This window comes from Diabrotica undecimpunctata, chromosome 1 (genome assembly GCF_040954645.1).
Source record: "Diabrotica undecimpunctata isolate CICGRU chromosome 1, icDiaUnde3, whole genome shotgun sequence".
NCBI lineage: Eukaryota > Metazoa > Arthropoda > Insecta > Coleoptera > Chrysomelidae > Diabrotica > Diabrotica undecimpunctata.
Window position 1 is genome coordinate 182,822,379 of NC_092803.1, and position 20,402 is coordinate 182,842,780.

At 33.1% G+C, this 20,402-nt stretch overlaps 1 protein-coding gene across 7 annotated transcripts in view; it reads left to right on the top strand.

Moving 5' to 3' along the window:
* pum (pumilio) overlaps nucleotides 1-20,402 on the top strand; it is a 718,098-nt gene that overhangs the window by 146,540 nt on the left and 551,156 nt on the right. For all 7 annotated transcript variants that reach the window (XM_072520724.1, XM_072520727.1, XM_072520726.1 and 4 more), the window contains one exon: nucleotides 13,039-13,156. In XM_072520724.1, coding sequence (XP_072376825.1) covers nucleotides 13,039-13,156 — 118 coding nt within the window. The remainder of the gene's footprint in view (nucleotides 1-13,038; nucleotides 13,157-20,402) is intronic.

A 20,402-nucleotide genomic window follows, 5' to 3' on the forward strand; every position in this document is an offset into this window, starting at 1 on the left:
GAGAAAACACCTCATCAAGTTTTTTGGCCGTCTCCACATTGTTTTTGACTTACCATAATGATTTTCCGGTGACAGCTTTTAATGAAACACCCAACTTTGGGCGTCGATTATAATGTTGCTAGGGCGTACACACGAAATTTAATTAGAAATAGAAATCGGCGGATATTGGATCCTATATTGAGAGGAAGTGGCTCTCTTTCATCTTTCCCTTTAGGCTCGTTTTGAAACACTACGTTCGAGAATGTAATTAAATCGTATTTTGCTGTCGATAGTCGTATATTGCGATTTGCTATGATTTAGATGTGATGAATGTAATATACATATTACTGATTTTCAAGTGCCATGATATATTCGTGTCATGTCAGATTGGTTTATAAAATTCATTGATTGGACATATGTTATCATGATAAGTTTCTTTTCGATATTATGCTTTACAATCTGAAGTAACTCTTAACTATTTTACTGTTCATTATTTTTCGTTGTATTTTCGGATCTGAAATCAGAAACTCCATTAAAAAATTTTAGTTTTAGGCAGGTTTATTTCAGCGAAATATTGAAAAGTCTATTCAATTCCTTTTAAAACCTTATCATCTATAGATGGTGGGGAGTCTTAGGTCTATTCACTTAAAAATAATTATACGTGAAGGTCATCAAGTAGGTATAAAATGGTTGAATACAGGTAAAAACGGTTGCCTTTTATTCTAAAGTTTGTTTACATTTTGCTTTCTCCAATAAAATACTTCATTATTATAGTACAAGGCTTTCAGCGTTATCTTTCTTTGAACAGAAACTGTAATTCGTGTAATTTTTAAATATAATATACCACACTCATCAATAACATCTATTATATCACCTTCTTGAAACTCACGTCTGTAAAGAACGATCATCCATTTACCCTAAAAAAATTGTGACATGAGAAGACGTTATTCATCATTTTTTTCTTATCGCCCCTACTCCAAAAAGGGCACGAATGTTCCTTAGATTATTCCTTTGGGAACACCTGAAGTGTGACTTCAGAATTGGCACTCATTCCTGTTATATATCGGCGTTCAAAGGTGGTAACGAGAACTTTTTATGAGGGGCTGTAAAGAGAAAAACAAAAATGGACGGATACGAAACATGTCCGATTCAAATTATATAAAAGGATCGTCATTTTATGTTAAGAGATAAAAAAAACTTAGCAATACTAGCATCTATAAATTAGAGATAGTGTTATTTTAAAAAACACAAAGCAAATTCTATTGTTTCTATAATATATATATATATATATATATATATATATATATATATATATATATATATATATATATAAATGAGGCTATGAGTGCATTAACGGACTAACGCCAATATTAATGTTAGAATATGGGTTTGAAAGTGAAAATTAGGAGATCCACTAAAACCTTGTTTAAGAATAATTTTTTGTTTCAATGAATCGAAGTATGTTAGATATTACTAATTTGATAAATTGATCAAAAATTTTGGATAAACACCTATATTATATAGTGAATGGGTTATCCCACAAAATAATACATTCGATATTGCATCAAAGACTTTATTACCACAGAATGTGTATTAAAACATCAGAAGTCAGAATGTCTAATCCTCTTCGTCGTCAAATGGGCCAATTACTTCACCTCCGGCTGCTTAAGCTTAAGATCTCAGGTTTTTTTTTAATTCATGGTGTATAGGGGGTATCAATTTCATTAGCTGAAGATGGTCTTTTTTTAGCTTCATTAATGGTATTACCATTTGGATACAGAAGATAAAAATCTCCATTGTTGGAATACTTATATTGAACCGTAGTGGAAAAGTCTTTCCTAAACCTTAACCATTGAATTTTAAGCCACTCTACCTTGGTTTTTGATTCGGAAACTTTTCTGTTGGTTATATTACTTTCAAGCATTTTCGTAGAAAAAAAATTGATTTGTCCATGTTTCTTACTGTGAACGGATTTTCTTTCTAGCGTGCTTTATCACTGTATGCCAGTCTTGGGGTATAACTACATGTGGGTGGAATTTCTTTTCTTTTTCTATTATACCAAAATCTTCCGTCAGATGGCAAGTAAGAATGATCACTTACCAGAAACTTGTGGTCTATTTCTTCCACGGTAAAATCTGGAGATGTAGTTATATAATTGCATAATGTGACATTTTAATATTACGATTCTGACCGCCACATTGGTTAGAATACATAATAAGTCGTTTCGCCACATAATCATAAATAAGTTGTTAGTTTCCATTTCATGAATATTGAAGCATTAGGTCCATAATTGCCGCTTGTAGTAACAAATTTCTGCGGTAAGCACAGGTGTAGGTAAAGTTTTCATCAGATCGAAACAAATGACCCACGCGTTTTCTTTTTTTTTTGCCATTTCGGTGTCTCTTTTTAAAGAATCTCTAAATTTTGACGAAGTTCTTTTTCAGTTTCCAGTTGTTTGCTTGATTCACTATTGGCTGCCTTTATTTTGACTTCCAATAAATCACACTTCTTACATGAGTCAGCAATTGGTGGATGGAAGTATAAATTATATTCCTTGTTGAACTTTTCTCGGAAAATAAAATAGGATAGGGGGTAGAAACGAATAAATATGACACAATGACAATTTACAAAAAGATCCAAAAATATCAATCAAGAATGATTAAAAAACATCTAACTATCAGCAGCACAGTAGACTAACCGCGCTAGGTCCACTTTGTTTCTCTAAGATCGTACCAAATATGGAGTTCCAAAACTACTTTAGTGCAGCCATCTAGTAACAAATAGAAACATGTGTGGGTTGGTCAGTTATTCCACTCATAGCCTCATATAAATAAATGAATCCCATCGGTCAAACGGGTAGAACTTTTAACAAACGGATAGCAGAACACAAAAGGGCTTTCAATAATAGAAAAACAGATTCTACTTACGCACTTCACTTTCTAGATCAGAGCTTCTAAAAATTTTTTCTCTCGTAGACCCCTTGTCATGTTTTTCAATTTTAGATAGACCCCCTGCTATTCGCTTTGAAAGATTTAAATTTCTAACAATAGTGACACATTTTTACACATTTATACATATTTTACACACAATTTAAATAAAAATATAGTAACTGTTACATGAAAAAAACTAAGCAAAAGGTAAATCCATTTAATGGGAGGGATGAGCTTGATGGTTTAATGATACATTATCAACATTTGGCATTTTATTTATTTTATTTAGCGTATGGCTACATCACAGGTTCATATATATACATATATATAAATTATATAAATTACAAACAACAGTAAATACAAAAATATTATTCTACAAATAAACATCTAGATTATAAATATATTCGATTGACTTTTTTGTAGCAGCCAGCTACATTTGGCATTACCTAATATAGTTAGATTTAAGACTAAATCTCCTCGGTTAATGATGTCCAGTTTGTTTTGTTTTTGTTATGTGATCTATAACTGTGCTGAAACCGCAATCTTTAACCAATTGTGCTATTTTGTAATCCATTTATTACGGCCGAGTTTTCTTAAAATTGAATGATTTTTCGAAATCAACGACAACTTAAAATAGTGGTATATTTTTTTTAACATTAGCATATTATGTCTTGATTTTTGACTGTAAATTTTGTAGGATCGTTTGGCCACGTAATTTACCACATTGCGATCTGAAAGATCTTTTGGGTATATCTGTATACACTACATCTATGTATATTGCAGATTGGCTTTAATTCCTTCTGTGACTTCTCTTTGTAGCGAGTTCTTACTTGAACAGGAACTTAAACCTTTTCCTCGATTTCACTCATGGTCATTAGCTAAACATTTTTCGGTCCTTAATGTGTTTCATTGTGGTTCAGTGGCTATGGTACGGGCTTATCAAGCGCGGTTGGCTCGATATTCGGCACATACACCAGAAATTCTTCAATTTACAATTTAACTGAGGCGCCAGCTTGCTTCATAGGACACGCGAAGCTGTCGGTTCCGGCTACATAACTGGTCATTAGCACTAAAGCCAATTGGCTGCAGTACGACCAGTAAATAAAAGGGTACCGGTTTCATAGATTAGGAACGGCTGATGATACTTTGTTCCCCTTCGTTTGTTCTTGGTCCATCGTTGTCCCACGACAAACTAAGGAATCATTGGACAATTTGGCATAGCTCTGGATGGAGGGAGATGGCTAATCAAACCTGATACTCCTAGTTAGACCATATTATTGATCGTGCATACCTCATTCACGACTTTGATTTTTTTTTTTAGATAAGATTTCTGAGATTAAATGAAATAATTTATATTTACATTCGCGTTAAACTTTCAAACATGAAGATTTCCGAGTTTTTAAGAGAGATAATCAATCTTTAAAAGACATTATTGACATGCATATAATATTTTATATCAAATCATTTTTAAATATTATTTATATTAAAAATTTTCCTTCGAATCTCGATAAACGTCATAAAATAGCATTCGCATCTGCCGTTTGCTCTTATCAATCTCTAAGTCAAAGTTCACAAACCTTTTTATCTCAATAATATATTAAGTTATTATAGCAGAAATAAACTACATACTTTTATTATGCTATAGGCTAATAGGGGCAAGTTCTGTTGCGGTAGTTGATGTTTAATCTATCACGAGCTGTCATCAACAGGTAATTTTCCGAAGTCAACTTCAGATGGAGGGTTTTAGAAAATGGAATAATGATTGAATACATTCGATAGTTTGTTTCATGCGGTGTGAATATTTGCCAAATGCAGAACTTGAGATTTAATTTTAATAATTTTGAAATTAGTTTCTGTGGAAATGAGTTATTTAATACTCAAAAATCAATATTATATCAAGTTAGCAATGGAAAAGTTCACTCAGATTTAATTATAAAGTGCCACATCTCCTTACTCAGTTCCTTCTTATAAATATTCGAAAAGCGTTCGATAATAATTATTTGTTTCATTTTCGTTTATTGTATCCCTGCGTATTGTCCCACAATTTTATCATTTTCGGTCGTCTCATTAAAATGTTAATTCAGGACTGTTATTGTTAAAACTGATGAAAGCATATCCAGAGAGAACAAGCGAGATAAGCATCATATACACTAAGTCTTCATCATCGTGTTCCGTCGACAATTAAAAGTGAAGTGACGCGTAGCGAGAAAAAATTGCTGAAATTTCTCATTATACCCGACACTCGTCAACTAACTGCAGCAATCTCCATATGAAACATGGAAGAACACGCCGAAATATAGCGAGGAAAAATAATTAAGACCGGATTCGTTCACGGTTCGACGGGAAAAGAGGCTCGTTTTCTACGGTTTCCACCTCGCAACGACCTCCCCTCAAAGCCTCCTCGCCAATTTAAATTCGTTACGTTTTCCCGCTTGAGTGAAATCTCGTAAGTCGAGTGGGAGCTGCCGTGGAAATTGCCCATTGCGAGTTTTCTTGCCAAAGAAAATATGCTCCTCGTTAGACGGCACGATGGTGCGGGGTGTAAGGGTGTAAGGACACTGTGACGGAAGTACTCATTTTAAAGGGTTGGTTTTTACGATGAACGGTTAAAGTTTATGTAGGGGGGCTGTTTTATTGACCTACGTGGGTCTCGGCAATGAAACAACCGTTAAAATAAAATTTGGGTCTGTCAGAATTTTATTTATTTTTAAGTCATTACTTAATTTTACGTGATTGTTTTTATAAAAAAAAACAACTAGGAGTTGTATAGAAAAGTTTCAAATAAGTGTAAATAATAACCAAATTGCACTATTTTACTTATTCTATCTTTTAGGACTAGTTTTTTCAATCATCAAGTAATAAATCAATTAACTGAAACTACGTCGCACTAAAAATGCTTTATAAGGTAAAACCTGTAAATATTATAAGATCAAAACCTATAAGCGTTATTTTTGGTATGTATTCTTGTATGAGGCAGACGTGTGGACTCTGAAAGTATCAAGCATGAACCTAATTGAAGCATTAGAAATGTGGATTCATAGACGGATATTGAGGATACCTTAGATGGCAAGTAAAACTACGAGGAAGTACTAAAAAGGGCTAACAAAGCTATAAAATTACCAAAGGCTATTAAACATCGGAAAATGCCTTATTTGGGACATGTATTATTGAGAAATCGATATAAAAAACTTATTCTTAAAGATAAAATAAAAAGTCGTAGAGGTGTATAAAGAAAACAGGTTTTTTGGCTAAAAACATTCGTAAATAGACTCCAAATGTGGAATAATTATTCCATGTGTCGCAATGATGATCTTGAAATGACAAAAAAAATAATTTTAGGTGATAATAACCCGGTCATAATAGAAGGACAATACGAAGATCTCGTTCCTCATTATCGGGTGCGTCTCAAATTACGTTATAAACTATATCAAGAAGTTCTTACTAAAACCAAACTATTAAAATTAATATGATTACCTATTAGTCCAAGATCCCATAGCGATCAGACATAACTTATTTTCACACAGATGAAACCTTAGAGTCTGAGTAGCGTCACGTGTGCTTTGAATACCTGCGTATTTATGAAACTTGCTGAGTGACACCTGGGCAGGTACCAGGTGAGAAAGGTAACTAAAAATAAGAGCTATTTAACTTAAATTTACATAACTGATTTTTATAGATATTTTGTAGAATATTATTTTGAAAATACTGTAATAAGTGTCAGACACTTGTCATGGACCAGAACTTTTGTCAGACGCTTTAAAGCTCCACTAAAATTAAATGAACTTTACTTACTTTTACATGTCTGATTTTTAAATATGTTATTAATGGAACTATAATAAAGTTATATTTAATCAGTCAGACAATTTAAAATGACCAAACATGCCTTAAACACAAAAATTAGTTAACCAGAAGTATGAGTGCTGTGCGCATGAGCCTCAGAGTAAAAAATTCAAATACATTAAAAATACTTACTGTTTTCGATCCGATTGAATATGTTTGCATCTCTATTTAAAAATCAGACATGTAAAAGTAAGTAAAGTTCATTTAATTTTAGTGGAGCTTTAAAGCGTCTGACAAAAGTTCTGGTCCATGACAAGTGTCTGACACTTATTACAGTATTTTCAAAATAATATTCTACAAAATATGTATAAAAATCAGTTATGTAAATTTAAGTTAAATAGCTCTTATTTTTAGTTACCTTTCTCAACTGGTACCTGCCCAGGTGTCACTCAGCAAGTTTCATAAATACGCAGGTATTCAAAGCACACGAGAGGCTACTCAGACTCTAAGGTTTCATCTGTGTGAAAATAAGTTATGTCTGACCGCTCTGGGATCTTACTCTATATGTAATACAAAAAAATAGTCAAGAAAATAAAACAAAAAAAATAAACTTGTATTTATTAATTACGGCTAAAAATGGATACAGACAACAACAAACTAGTCTTCAAATATATTTTGGTCATAAGATCAGATAAAAAAGGATGATATTTCAAGAAAATTAAATTAATTATTAATTAGAAATTGAACAGTGAGTAATAAGATGCATGGACCACAATTTATCTACCGAAAAAGCTTTTTAGTTCGTACGATTAAATACACAGTAAAGAAAATAACTTTAAACAACACTTAGTCGTAAAATAAATTACATATATTTCTGATATAATTGCAAAAACCTATCGTGAAATGTCCTTTAAATTAACCTCAAAATTCAGAGGTCAAATATAGTAAGCTCTCACCTTTATGCCTTGTGTATCGTAGTGAAGCGAGCTTACTACATACACAACCCTTTTTATTAGCAAGTCGAAAAGCCAGTCTTATCTAATCTAATGAAACAGGAGAGGTAACAACGAACTGAAGATGTAGGCCGTGCAACCTCTAGATGCAACCCCACGGTAGAACTCTAGAAAAATGTTGTGTCTATATTTTCTCGATCAAACAAAGAAAAAAAAATAGAAAAACTTACCGCTAGTACCAGTTATCAATACGATACTACACCTAAAAGACGCCTTGGCCACTTACATCTATTCTCATCGGACATCAAAACAAATCTCGGTGTGTGTATATTATTTATACTTAGAAATAGATTACTTAAAACGAAATGTTAATATAAACATTTTGATAGGTAAAAAGTGCGCCTTATATGTTTATACAGTCCTCTCTCTCTATAACAATATGCAAGGGACCGGGAATTTTCATCGTTATAAGGAGAGATCGTTATACAGAGAGAGAGAGAGACAAAATTCGGTACTGTAATATTAATAATACTGTACTAAATAACCTATTTTAATTTAAAAAAATTATCAACGCGGGTTTTTGGACTTCCCTATCACTAACAATTTTCGCTTCACCGATCCTGTCATGTTAGCGGCCAGTAAAACTGTAATGCGCTCCTTAGAGAGTTTTCCACCAACGCACTCCAGGCCATACGTTTTCTAGCCAATCATCCGTTACGTTTTTGTTAACATCGCGAGCCTCTCCGCTGATTTGCCCGTAGTTGATCTTGTGCCGCAGCTTCCACTTGCTCAGCCAACCCTCAGATGTCTTGAAATTCTCAATTCCAAGTTCAGTTGCAAAAAACTCAGCTTTTGTCTTGACCACAGGCCCAGAAATTGGAATATAGTTCATACGCTGCTGTTGGAACCACTGAAGCATAGCGCGATCTAAATCTTCGTGCTGAGATTTCCGCAACTTCTTCCTGCTACTTTTTTTCCTGTCCTTCCATATCGTAGCCACAATTGACTGAGACAGCCCTGTCCGGCAAACGTCATGCGATTGCTTTTCACCTTTCTCTACTGCTCGAGTTATCGATAACTTTTCCTCCACCGAGAGCACTTTACGCTTTTTCGAAAACATGTTGACTGTTGACACACTAAGACACAATTTAAACTGGAAATGAAAATTCGTCAATAGATAACAACATCTGTGTGATAACAGTTAGGTACGCCGCCCGAATAATACACGTGAGTCACTTAATTCTCTGATAAGAAAGAGTAGAATGGGTGGCAGCATTCCTTAAGCGCAAAACAAAACAACCGCTGAACAATGACCTTGCTACTCGTGACTCAGGTAGTCTGAACTTTAAACACAATAACACATTTGTCATCAACTATTGAATGCTAAAAAGTCATCGCTATAAAGAGAGAACAATATCGGTATAGAGAAAGAATTAATACATTGTTCTTATGACGAACCAACCAACGTTTACTATTTTTATCGTTATAGAGGAATTATCGTTATATAGGGAATCGTTATAGAGAGAGACTACTGTAATACAAAACTGCTTATAAGGCAAAAGTAATTCTTAAATAGATGACACATTATTCGGAAACTTAAAAGTATAGCGTAATTCGACGAAATATAAACAGTTTACGGGATGGCGTAGAAATATCATGATGCAACAGAATTAAAAATTTAGGGCAGTTATGACTAAAAAATGAAAAAGTTAAAATATGAAGGAGAAGAAGAAGCACCGTCAATAACTACGGGTGGTGTAAGCAGAAAATTCGTCGACGAATACAGATGCTAGAAAAAGAATCGATGCATTGGAGATGTGGTGTTGGAAAACAATCCCTCGAATACATTGGACAACCAGAAGAAAATAGATGGAAATACTAGTGCTTCAAAGAAAATTGGAAGGAAGGAGGTGGATCATCTAGACCGGAAAAATTATTAAACGTAAACTTCGTCAACTCAGTATGTGAAATCAAACATTTCTTATTTCCTTTCTAATATTGTTCCGACACTGCTTCTTTGGCACAATATTTTGCATCTTCTACCTCTAAATTATAGTTTTTAAAACTCGAAAGCTCGAAAAATGCTTTATTTCACAAACAGATTTCGAAAAAGACCAACAGGATATAAAATGCGCACGGACCATTGTCGAGCGTACACCAGATAATATCACAGTCTGGCATTTACGATGCTCTGACGGCTTTCAGATGCAATCCGAGAACTGCAGAGAAAGAAAAGCCTGCAAAAATACTTTAAAAGATTAATGCGAAAAGAGGTACTCGAACTGTGAACTCAAATTTCACAGTCGAAGGTAATAATTTTAACGGGACTTCCCTTGTGTAATTCAATATTATACTAGCAGTGTATACAGAGCGGGTAGTTACCGGGGAAAATAATGTGCAAATTTAATTCAGATTGTTGCAGAATATTATGTTATTGATATTGAAATTATTTAGTGTATTTAGTGATTTCTTCTTCTTATGATGCCTATCCGTTCCGGATGCTAACTTTGCTTGCTGCTATTCTGAATAGTCCGGTTGTCGATGTATTAAACCACTTTCTCAGGTTTTGAAGCCAAGATATTCTTCTTCATCCTGGTCCTCTCTTTCCAAATACCTTGCCCTGAAGAATGAGTTGCAACAAGCCGTATCTCTGTTCATTCCTCATAACATGGCCAAGATATTCTAGTTTGCGCTCTTTGATGGTGTTAATAATCTCGCATTCCTTGCCTATTCTACGTAGGACCTCAACATTAGTCACACGATCCACCCATGAAATTCTTAAAATACGTCTGTAACACCACATCTCGAATGCCTCGAGTTTTCTTAAAGAAGCTTCAGAAAGTGTCCAGACCTCTACTCCGTATAATAACGTAGAAAATACATAGCATCTAATGAGAGAGTTTTTGGTAGCAAGTGGTAAATCGTGACTTCTGAAAAGAGACTTCATCATTATGAACGCCGATCTCGCTTTTCCTATGCGTTGTTTTATTTCATTGGAGTGATCCCATTGGCTGTTAATGTTGGTACCAAGGTATGTGTAGCTGTCCACTCTGTCAATTGGATGTTGGTTAACCAAAAGCTGTGTATTTAATATTTCGCGCTTACTGACTACCATGTACTTTGTTTTCTTCGTATTAAGATCAAGTCCGTGTTCTCTACTTATATCTGATATACGCGACATTATTCTTTGCAAACCGTCCAGACTATCTGCAAAACCTACTGCGTCGTCGGCATATCTAATGTTGTTTAGACGTATTCCGTTGACTAATGGGCCTTCTTGTAGTTCGCCTAGCGCTTGCTCGAAGATATATTCAGAGTATATATTAAATAACACCGGGGACAGAATGCATCCTTGCCTCACTCCTCTATCTATGGAGACTGCCTCTGTCAATTGGTCATCCACTTTAATATTGGCTGTTTGGTTGTAATATAAATTATAGATGATTCTTAAGTCCCTATCATCTAACCCCACTTCTTTCAAGATGTTTATAAGTTTATCATGCTTTACTCTATCAAATGCCTTTTTGTAGTCGATAAAACAAATATACACATCACAGTTAACATGCCTGCATCTTTGCATAAGCACTTGGACATAATTTAGTTATTTAGTATATATCTACTCAGCAAGAGTTACTTTTGACTACTTTTCTAATACGAAAAAGGTTGTACAGTATTCTTAAAATCCACATAGAAGCTCATTTATTCTGGCTATTTATCAATACTCTTCTTCTAGCAAAGGTGTAAAGGTAACACATAATTCTTGACGTGCAGAATTTTTAGTCTTTAGTGCAAATACGTATATTTAGTTAAAACTCGTAGATCTGACAACATTGCAACGATACCTATACCTAAGTGTACGTTATGTATACACAAAATACATACTACATATTACACGAGAAAATATTTGAAATAGCCTCAGTCAGTATATTGTAATAGTCTTAAACTAATTGATAAATGAACGGATTGTTTACGAATGGCAATTGCGTCATCGTTAGATAAGTAAACTTACTCCCAAAATTAATTTGGAGTACTGACCTACCGCAAACTCTTATCTGGTTTGTGTTTAAATTTAAATTTTGAAGTAGAGTTGTTTGTGTTTGATGTCTCTTGTTGATAATATTTAATAATGCGTTTAATTGATAGTAATTTAGTATTTTTAATTTTTGGACTCGAATACAAAAGACCGAATTATGATCCATATAACGTTTTATGGATGTGAGATATGGATGATGACATCTACAAAAAGTAAAAGAGGAGTATGACCTAAGGGCAGGATCTAACCTAAACGGACTTCTTAAAGAATTATAATTTTGCCGAGATATCGTTTTCATGATGTTTTGAATTGAGAAAAAAACAAATTAATGGGTAACAGCTCCCCTATGCAACCAAAAATAATCCTAAGACTGCAGTTTTTGGAATAATGTAACATTGGAATACGATTGGTTGGATTTACTTTAAGACTTAAAAAAATCAAACAATTAAATCAAACAAGGAAATGAAACGACACTGACAACTTAGTTCTCGATCGTGATAACCAGAATATTCAATTTGTTAAGATACCTTATGCCTCTGGAAATTTTGATATTTATATTTCATAATTTGTTAATGGATTGGTATTCGTGCCTCGTCTTCTTAATTTTTTTTTCATGTCGGTTTCAATTATTACTGTAAAATAACAAAATTTTGTGATATTTTAAATATACATGTCAAGTCTATATTCCATCATCAGATTTTGGTTGACGACAGTGAACAGAATATGCCAGAGTTCCACTGGTACTTTTGTTTACTTTCTCTTAACTTTTAAGTGCTTTGGACTTAAAACTAAGACTTTTGTTACTAACTGAAAGAGAAATATATAACAATTGAAGTAAATAAAACGGAAAAAGGACGTTATTTTATCTTTTCTCAAAGTGACAAGGCAAACTCAAGGACCCTATATGTTAAGAGGATTCATAAACAAATAAAAAATATATAAAAAGAACAAATAGGTTTACTATTTTGACGATTGGATTTCGTTCCCCGCGTTTGTTAATGTAAATAAACAACTGGATTATGTTTATTCTACTCGAAGATTCTGAGATGCAATTCGTTTTTCCCTTTCAAAGATTTGTAAGATCAAATTAAAACCTCATACAGAGTTGAAGAAAAAATGCTACAGTATCATATATTATAAGCATAGTAACACTGTTTTCTAGTACGTCAAAAACGTTTCACAAACGCATGTAAAACTCTTTCTAGAAGAATACAAATAGCTTCTTTTGCCTTTTAGTTTAATACGCTTTACTCATTTGGCGTTTTAGTAATGATATTGTTCACCCATTTGTTGCTTTCAATGTGAAAACTCAATTACATAATTTATAATTGTTATTTTTACGTATTTCGTTTCCTTGTTGCAGATTGCTCCAGCAGCAAAAAAATTATGGGGTCTCGAATCAAAAGACGCTTCAAGTAAATTGAATCTGAATCATCTGAATCACGAAGGAGTATGGAGAGATCCAACATGGGCAGCCCCAGGTAAGTTTTAATAATTTTTTTCATTTGCCGTGTTAGTTGCTGTTTATCTATATAGAATAAGAAACAATATATTTGTTGTTGGAAATGTTTTGATTTGAATTGAATAATTTTAATATTGAATTGACCGCTTTTGGGTTCCTGTTCACCAAGCCTGTTTATTTTGCCATCTTCAGATCAATTTTTGGTTACATTGCTTTTGAAATTCCTTGCATCTATGTTCTTGTTTTCTTCGATATTTTCTCTGGTGGTATCCATTCTAATACTTGTTTTGATAATCTTTCTTGTGGCATACGTCTTATAGTAGTATGTCCATATCATACTAAATATTGTTTTTTGATATCTTCTATAATTAAGTGATCCATTTACCTTTCATTTTCTCTTTTTATGTCTTCGTTTTTCACATGTTTTAATGTAGACTTTCCTGCTGATCGCCTCCAAAAATCCATTTCAACTAATAATATAGTCCGGTAAAATAAGGATGCAACCTCGGAATGAAAGATAATAAGCTGAAAATTTGCATACGTCTTTATTTTGATGGTATAAAACTTACCTCAAAAGTCTCATATAATCACGTGTCCGCGACTTAAGATATTTAAGGTCAAAGGTCACGAAAATGAGTTTTCTGCAAATATCTCGTTTCCCTTACACTTTATGTCATTTAAGGTGGTAAGAAAAATTGTAGAATGGAAAATTGTCTTCAATTTTTGTCTCAAGTACTTTTATGTACCTTCAACCCTTCTTAAGATAGAGCGCAAATAGTGGGGGACCGCTTACCTGTGTATACGGTAACGCGAAGTCAGCCAGTAGGATTCAATAAATAATAAGTTATATAGTTAATTATTCGCTTAAAATACTATTATTATTATTAAATTTTTATTATTTATTATTTAATAAACTATATTTATAGATATTAATTATAAAATATATATTTTTTATATAATATTTATTTTATTTTTAACAAACATACAATATTAAATGAAATATTTCAAATGAACTTTAATGATATTTTTAACAGCTGTATATACGATAAATTAAGATCAAGTGCAGAATTCAACAATAATCATTTTTATATTTAATTAAATACTGAAAAAATCATATTTATTATTTTTTTAAATTATATATTTATTTATTAATCCAATAATTGATTTATTAAAGTTACAAATATAATATATATTCTTTTATTATGTATGGTTAATATTTTTGTATTAATTTTCTTCTTCATCGTCTTCTTCTTCTTCTTCTTCTTCTTCTTCTTCTTCTTCCTCTGACTGCTCAATATCGGATTCATCATCATCATTCTCGTTTATTAAAGTATCAGAATAAAAATATTCAAGAATATCAGGTGCATATTCACTTTCTTCATTGAAATCATCTGAAGTTGATGAAGCGTTTAGACATGATTGTCCATTACACTGCCCACAAATTAAAGTACATTGCAATCCTGATTTCCTGCATCCGCAATTAGAACCACAACCTTTCTTGCAATTGCAAAATATTGTATTCAGCAGTTCTTCTGGTGCTGGCGGTAATAATGTTGTTATTGGTTCCAGAAATTCATTTTGCATTACCCAGCCGAATTCTTGGGGTTCTAAATCATTTCCCAACCAAATTTGGGTCTGATAATAGACACGAATGATATGCTGACGAGCTGCTGCACTTGAAGGTGGAAGACTTGATAACTGCACTGGTTTGTTGAGTCTTGTTGATTTGATGAACTGGGTGTATCGAAAAGAGCCTATATCGTCTTCTGATGTTGGAGCATTATACGCTGCTAAGAAAATACGTACTCCATTTTTAAATAATTCTTCTACAGAGCAGTTTTTTTGTTGAAATAGTTGAGGTGACTGATGTAAATGGTGATTTTTTTCGAACATTTTAATAAACGATATTTTACCTTTCCTATAAATCGCTGAAGTCGTATCACATCCACTAAACGCGTGTAAAAATAAGATGTGTTTCTTAGAATGAGGGTATTTATCAAAACTTTTCGATGAATATAATTTTGTCTCCGCATTACCCTTACCAATTTAAAAAAAAAAATTTCTTGTTGATGTGATTGAGCTCGTCCTATCAAGATAACTAGCAAATCAATATCTTCTCCTACAATGACGGAAGTTTTTCCTACATGTTTAGACTCTGCAATAGCTGTTTCTACAATGAGAACATCAGCATCATCTCTGGCTTGTTTTGTAGTGATATTAACAGCTTTTAATTAGAAATAAATTTTTATAAAAATAAAATAAAAATATAATAAAATAAATTTTTTTCGGTAAAGAAATACTAACGCAGAGAAATAGCTCTACCCTACCATTCCCATCATCAAGTGAAATATCGCTCCACCGCTATTGTGCGTATATACATAGAAGTCCCAAACTCATTCGCCACGGTGTGTAGAAAGTCATATTAAAAAAAAACCGGTTAGGTCATATATAACAAAGGAGCATCTGCTACAGCTTCGCAGAAACAGCAACCGCCGTACAAGAGATATAATATTCGTAGTAATACGGACGAAAAGTATTTTATTTAATATTGCACCCCCCCCCCTAAAAATATTTGAAAACCCACTTATCCTATTGGTGGTAGAGATGGTCCATCTGAGAAAAGTAATCACCCCCAAGATCCATGACCTCCCCAAAAAAAATTCTTTAGCCGCCAGTGTGTGTAATACATTTTTTTTTTTTGTGAGAGGGAAATCTTTTTTTTTTTCGAATTTTACGATTTTTTTAAAATTTATTTGGACAACCGTGCACTTGTTTGCAATTGTGTTGTTTGTTTAATAATTAAAAGAAAATTTATATTACAATTCGATAATTACGTTACAAGTGACAACGATGATCGGCGTAGGCCCGATCGTCTGGTACCTAAACAGCAAGCATAAACACGACAATATAAATCGTCCGGCAAGCTGCTCAAACGCTTTTTGTACGGGGATCTTATGTGAGCTGGGACGGCCAGTTCCGATCGGGCCTATTAATGATATTTAAAATGCCTGAATACGATTCGATGCTTTCTGTGGTAATATAATAACTTAGTTGTTTTCACGGACGCTAATGTATTAAGTGATTTAGTACATTATAGTTATTTACATGCATTAACATAATTTTTAAATATATGTTTTCCAAAAATTTTTAAAAACTATTTAAAGCTCTTAAAATTATTGGGTAGGCCCGGCCTATCCTGCCTACCCCCAAAAGCCGCCACTGAAAGGATTATTACAAATGAAACGTCTAGCGTTTGGAATGTTTTTTTTATAAATTATTCGAACTTCCTCTGAAGGCTTTTTACAAGCGTTAATAACATTTTTGGTGAACAAAGAGAATTTTAAAACAAGAATATTTTAAGAAATCGTCCTTCACTAATCGACCGAAATGAGGTAGCTTAAACGTCGAAGTTAATAAGTAGTTTGGAAACTTTTTAGTTTACGAGAAATTTTATATTCAGTGCACACATAAAAATTCTTGTTAAATCCAGACCAGAATGATTCCATCGAAACTATTTTCGGGAGTATCAAAGAAGTATGTTATTGGAAACGCCTCCTAAGAACTTTTCCCGAGACTTCATCCGGATATTTGTACAGGAAAGAACGAACAAAAGCCCGAGAAGTTGTGTAGCCTTGCCGGCCGATCAGGAATTTGCCCAAGGCTTGCGGCTTACGTCTTGCGGTTGTTGCGGTGAAACGTGACTAGAAAGAGAAACGAACAAATAGGAACGAGGAGATTTTCGAGTGGATACGGTTTAGACATGGAATATGTTACTGCTTCTTTACTTGTTCGTCGAGAGTAAGTTATTTGTTGGATGGGAGAAGTAAGCACTTTTCCTATCATCCATTTTGTGTTTGTATACCTACTTGCGCTGGGGAAATCTTTTTGTCTTTGGATGGATATGCGAGAACTTTGAGATTTTCTTAACTGCTGGAAACGATTCGAAAACCAATAAAAAAGTTTTTTACGTGTTGGCTCGTGCTTCATCCCAAAATGTTTTTATAGATAGGAGCTTAAAAAAAATAAACTTTTGCACCACCAAAAATTATGCTTTTAGTATACATTCCCGTGAATTCTTAGACTATAATTAGATTAGAATTAATAGTTATTATTTTAGACCTTTTCTTTGGTATTTACACTGTTGGAAAAAGGTTTACTTAAACTTCTCTTTTGGGCTTATACCGGATAGAAGAAAAAATTTGATTTGGTCTGTGGTGTTTCAGATATCAATAACCATAGTTTCTATATCTTACAGTGACAGGAAGAGGCTAAAATCTTAATTGTCTACTGACAATATCCCACAAGTGTTCAATAGGAATCATGTGGGGACTGTGAGAGGGCCAATTCAAGGTCTAAATATTTTCCTCGAAAGGAACAATGTGTTCAAAGAAACAACATTTCAGAATGCACCATTCAGTCTTTAAAGAGACTCTACGTAAAGACAAATTCGTTCTTGCTGTCAAGGAAATTCCACCCAAAACATCACAGAGCCTCCATTAAGAGCGTAGGCGTAAAATTTCGGGCCAATGCTTTTTAAATGCATTCATTTTTTTCGAATTATGAGAAAACTAATAAGTATTTTTGAAAAATTTAAACGCAGAATGAAAGATTATATTATTACTGAGGGCCGAAAGTGCCTGAAAACTTCTATAATGTTTATTTTAATAAGTTACAGGGGTGAAAAAGAAGAGAAAATTTAGTGTAATTTTTAATTTCAAATATCTCATTCAAAAAAACTTTTTGTTTATTCTAAGGGACTTTCGGCCCTCAGTAATAATGCAATCTTTCATTCTGCAGTTAAATTTTTCAAAAATATTTATTAGTTTTCTCAGGATTCGAAAAAAATGAATGCATTTAAAAAGCATTGGCCCGAAATTTTGCGCCTACACTCTTAAACAATCTCGTCTCTCTTATGTTACACTGTGCATACCGCTCACTTGGTCGACGAATAACTCTTAAGCGTCGATTTTTTATTGTTAATTTAATATTGTTTCAGTTAATACACATGTTAAAGAATAAAACAGTCTATTTTCTTTATTTTTAAAGATATCAGAAGAATTATAAAAGCAAAATGTTCACATAACGTAATAATAGACATATGGAGGGATATAAACTTGTAAACCCACTCTTTTACCTTGTACTTTCTTCAGGGTGTCTCAAACTTAACATAAGAAAAACATTTTTCCTTCCACCCGGACCACCTGGTATAAACTCAAAAGAGAAGTTTGAGAAAACCTTTGCCCAATAGTGTAAATACAAAAGAAAAGGTCTAAAATAATAATAAAAAAATAGCGGAATCCGTTAATCTGTTCACGAGAAAATCAACTATCAAAATTGACATAATTTTTGGCAGTGCAAAATTTTTGCGGTTAAGTGTATTAACAAAACTTTCCTAGTTATTTTATGTAGATATAATAAAAATTTACATAGAAATCGACATGATTTTACAGAAAAGTAATTAATTATCCAGCTCGCGGTTGAATAATATGTAGATATTAGAAGAAAGTTGTTTGCATGATCCTTGTTCAACCAAAAAGGGTTTACAAAGTTTCTATTTTATCCAACGAAGCTTTCAAAGGCGCCATCTATTCTGATTCTGATTGCTTTAAATTAAAAGAACGTACTTATCTCAAAACTGAAAAGCTTTTTGTAGCTTAGATGTATGTGTGGTAGCCTATACTCCGGAAACCCAAAGCCTTGTATGTCTGTTTTAGAAATTTGTAGAATATCAGCATGTTATCGTGATTTGAAGGTACTTGTGTATCTTCAGAGATATTCAGGCCTCTACAAATTTAAACTAGAGTTCAGCATACTTTGTGTGGCCATTTTCCCATCGTAGTGCTAGCTTACAAAGGCGCTGTCTACTCTTGGCCAATAATTTATACACGTATAGCTACTACCAAGTGTGCTTCAGGACCTAAGATGTAGATTTATTTGTTAATAAATATGTTTTTACCCAATTTTCAAATAAAATGTTACCTAATCCAACGGTAACTTTAACATCTTAATATTTTATAAGAAATACTGTAAACCAAATGTAACTAATTAATTTTTAACGGGTTTTTACCCATATATTTAGTGGCTACATTCATGTACTCCTAGACACTGATGATGGAATATGGATTCCGAAAACGTTTTGTCTAACATAGCCCGTTTGGGTTTTTAAATATATAACTTTTACAAAGGATTTTAATAAATTTTTTGATATATGGTATACAGCCAACTACAGGAACGTAGATTCCTTGTGGAATTAAAATATATTTACGTCTCTGGCAAGAAGGATCAAAATGTAGTTGTATGCAGATAAAATAGGTCTTTGTGGTAGCAAATACAGAGGAATATTGTTCAGAGATTAAAACACCAGATTATATCTAACAATAAATAATTTATTCGTATATTTTATAAAAACCACTTTTAAAATGTCGTTAGCAACAGTTGTTTATGGTTTCTACTCCAAAAGTGTAATTAAAATCCAACCTTCATTATGCATTACCCAAAGTTTTTTAGTATAATTAGCGAGGTACAAAGAAAATTAAAATATTCGCCAAATTGAACCTTGTCTGAATTAAAGGACAAGACGAAATTGCCTCAAGACCGTACATTGAAAATGCTCCGAAACCGTAACAGTGCATTATAACTCCACTATGGAGAATCCCGGGTAGAACAAAACATAATTTTGAAGTTTTAATTGGTAGACTATGATGCTCCGCATAATGTTCGCGGCGAGAGGGGAGAACAGGACCGTTTGGTCCCCCAAGGGAGTATATTTTGTTGACATACTTTGGGTACATGATTTGCTAAAGTAAAAGTAACAATTTCATATAAAATTGTCAACGTTCAAGTCTCAATAGAACTAGAATTAGCAATGTTTTTGTATTATAAGAATTAATTATAATTATAAAATTAATGTGGTAGTGTCTCGCTAAAGTGGTTTCTGAGTTGGGAATGAAACATCACACCAGTCAACTATTTCCCACTATTTTTCAGGTGTCAACTGAAGACTGGAATAACTGTTTTGCCAATTATTGATTTGAACGAATGCAAAAGTGTATCGATTAATGGTGGGACATATTTTGAAAAGCAAGTCTATATATTTTTTTGTCTTTATGGCTATATGCACAACTAAAAAGACAACCGTCGAACAATATTTTTGTCATTATTTTATGTCTCGATGTTTTGCTCTGACGTTTCAATGTATCGTCTTTTACACTACTCCGAGAAATTGCGAATGCAACACGAATCGAGAAATTTGACTAATGAAGAGT